This window comes from Nematolebias whitei, chromosome 11 (assembly GCF_014905685.2).
Source record: "Nematolebias whitei isolate Nwh7 chromosome 11, NemWhi1, whole genome shotgun sequence".
Classification (NCBI taxonomy): Eukaryota; Metazoa; Chordata; class Actinopteri; order Cyprinodontiformes; family Rivulidae; genus Nematolebias; species Nematolebias whitei.
In genome coordinates this window covers 48,891,796-48,894,154 of record NC_056508.1, presented here as the reverse complement: position 1 = coordinate 48,894,154, position 2,359 = coordinate 48,891,796, and the positions used below count along the sequence as shown (strand labels likewise).

The following is a 2,359-nucleotide window of genomic DNA, read 5'->3' as shown; positions in this document are numbered from 1 at the left end:
ACCTGTACCACTGCTGATAGTACACTGTACCACCACTGATAATACACATGTACCACCACTGATAGCACACCTGTACCACTGCTGATAGTACACCTGTACCACTGCTGATAGTACACATGTACCACCACTGATAGCACACCTGTACCACTGCTGATAGTACACCTGTACCACCACTGATATCACACCTCTGATTGATCCATCAGAGAAACAAGGTGGAACAAAGGAACCATCCTGAAGGCCTCGGTGGATTATATCCGCAAACTGCAGAAAGAACAACAGAGAGCCAGAGACATGGAGGACAGACAGAGGAGACTGGAGAACACCAACCGCTCACTGCTACTACGTATACAGGTGAGGGGGAGGGGCCTTATGTCTCATAGAGAGGAGGGCTTTCTGTCAATTGAAGCAGGGGCGCTTGATACATGAGGGGGAGGAACCTGACACAAATGAGATTTGATAAATTGGGGGAGGGGCTTGACACATAAGGGATTTGATGAATGTGGGGGAGGAGCCTGACAGGTGAGTGGGAGGAGTCTTTATTGATGATTGGGGCTTTTTTGCAGTTGAAGGTAATATCTTTTCTGTGGCAGGAGTTGGAGATCCAGGCTCGCCTGAGTGGTGTCTCGTCTTCCTCCTCGTCGCCACACACGTCCTCCCTCTCTCCGTCTCCATCTGTGGATCCACACACTCTGCTGTCTCACCCCTCTCTGAGCTTCATGGAGCTGGACGAGCCCCAGGCGGCCTCCATCGTCTTCTCCCCGGACCTGATGTCTGACATGGGGTTGACGGAATTGGACGGCCTGGGGGTGCTCCTGACAGAGGAGGAGTCTGGGAGGGTGACGGTGTCCGACCCGCTGCTATCCTGTGGAGCCTCAAAGACCAGCAGCCGGAGGAGCAGTTTTAGTATGGATGAAGACGTATGAGGACCTCACTGTACTCTGGGCTCTGATTGGCTGAAGCAGTGGGCGGGATCAGCAAGGACACTTTAAAAAAACTTCCAGAATCGTTTTAATATGGAACAGACTGTGTAACTATGGTAACCACTGTCTATCTCCTCACAGAGTTTCCATGGTAACCGTACGCCCAGTGGTTACCGTGGTAATCACCTGTCCAGCAGGGGCTCACCTATTCCAGGTGTGTCTCTGTGCTGAGTTTTATAGTCCCTGTGCTGGAAACCTTTCCTGAGAACTGGTCGTACCCGGTTCAGGATTTGATACAGTTCTGTTTCTGAATCATCATTTTATTTGCAAACAGAGTTTATTTAGTCTTTCCTGTTGTTGTTTGTTTGAACGTCTTCCGCCTCTGAGGTTTTGTCAGCGTTTTGTTTTTCAGGGAGAACACATCAGAAACGGAACAATCAGGAAAATAAAAACTTGTGTGGCCCCCGAGTCCATCCGGTCCTCAAACCAGAACCAAACCACAAAATGATGAAAACTGGGTTTTTAATCGAATAAATAACCTTTAGTCCCGTTTCTAAACGGGAGTCCTGTATTTGATTTTTACTGCTTCAGTTGGAAACTGGTTTGTTTTTAACAAAAGAAGGTTTAAACGTTGTAACGTTTGAAAGATCTGTTTGACCTGAGAAGAACTTTGAACATATGAAAATGTGCCTTTAAATGTTGCTTTTTTTTTTTTCAACAAGTAGAATAAATGAACTGTTACTGTCACAGTGGGTTTAAATTATATTTTGTCTTCCAACAATTCTGCATGAAATAATGTTTTTTTTTTATCTTTGAGCAAATGTCTGTGTGAGTGCAGCTACAGCGTGCGCTCTCAGGACATCATTACCTGCAGTGTTCCCTCAGTGAGGACTGAACTAGACAAAAGGACCTTCTCGGTCTGTGTACATTCAGGCAGTTCGTTTTTTCGTTTGAAACAAAAAATGAAAAAACAAAAACGCACTTGTTTTTTTGTTTTCCGTTTATTAAACTAAAATTAAAAATCGGATAATGAAGTGTCATCTGATTTTTAATTTTATGCACAAAACGAAAATGGAAAAAAACGGACAATGAGCGCTCACTTTGGATTATCATGATTTCATTTTGACAAGTGGTCTGACTCTGAAGTTCTCTCTGCCCCGCATTGTGTAGCTTGCTGCATGTGTACACATGTTCAGACACACCCATAGACTTCTTGCAAGAATGGAAGTGGAAGTCACGTGGGTCATGCAGCGGCTCGGGTTCCAAACAGCAGCAGTTCAGCGTTGAACGTAGTTCATTCTCGGTGTTTCGGAAGTGTTTTCTCCGGTAAGTTGATGAAAATGCAACACTTTTTTGCCATTGTGAAGCGTTATCTGACTGTTCTGTCCCACAATTTATCAACATTAATACTTCATGTCGCCAGTTTTAGTTAATGAAAC

General features: G+C 44.8%; 1 protein-coding gene across 1 annotated transcript in view; it reads left to right on the top strand.

Annotated features, from left to right (window-relative positions):
* LOC119417403 (transcription factor E3) overlaps positions 1 to 1,246 on the top strand; it is a gene marked incomplete in the record, with an annotated part of 18,752 nt that extends 17,506 nt beyond the window's left edge. Inside the window, 2 exon segments of the mRNA XM_037684605.1 lie at positions 204 to 351; positions 591 to 1,246. Of these exon segments, the coding sequence (XP_037540533.1) occupies positions 204 to 351; positions 591 to 923 (481 nt within the window).
* Between the last annotated feature and the right edge of the window lie 1,113 nt (positions 1,247 to 2,359).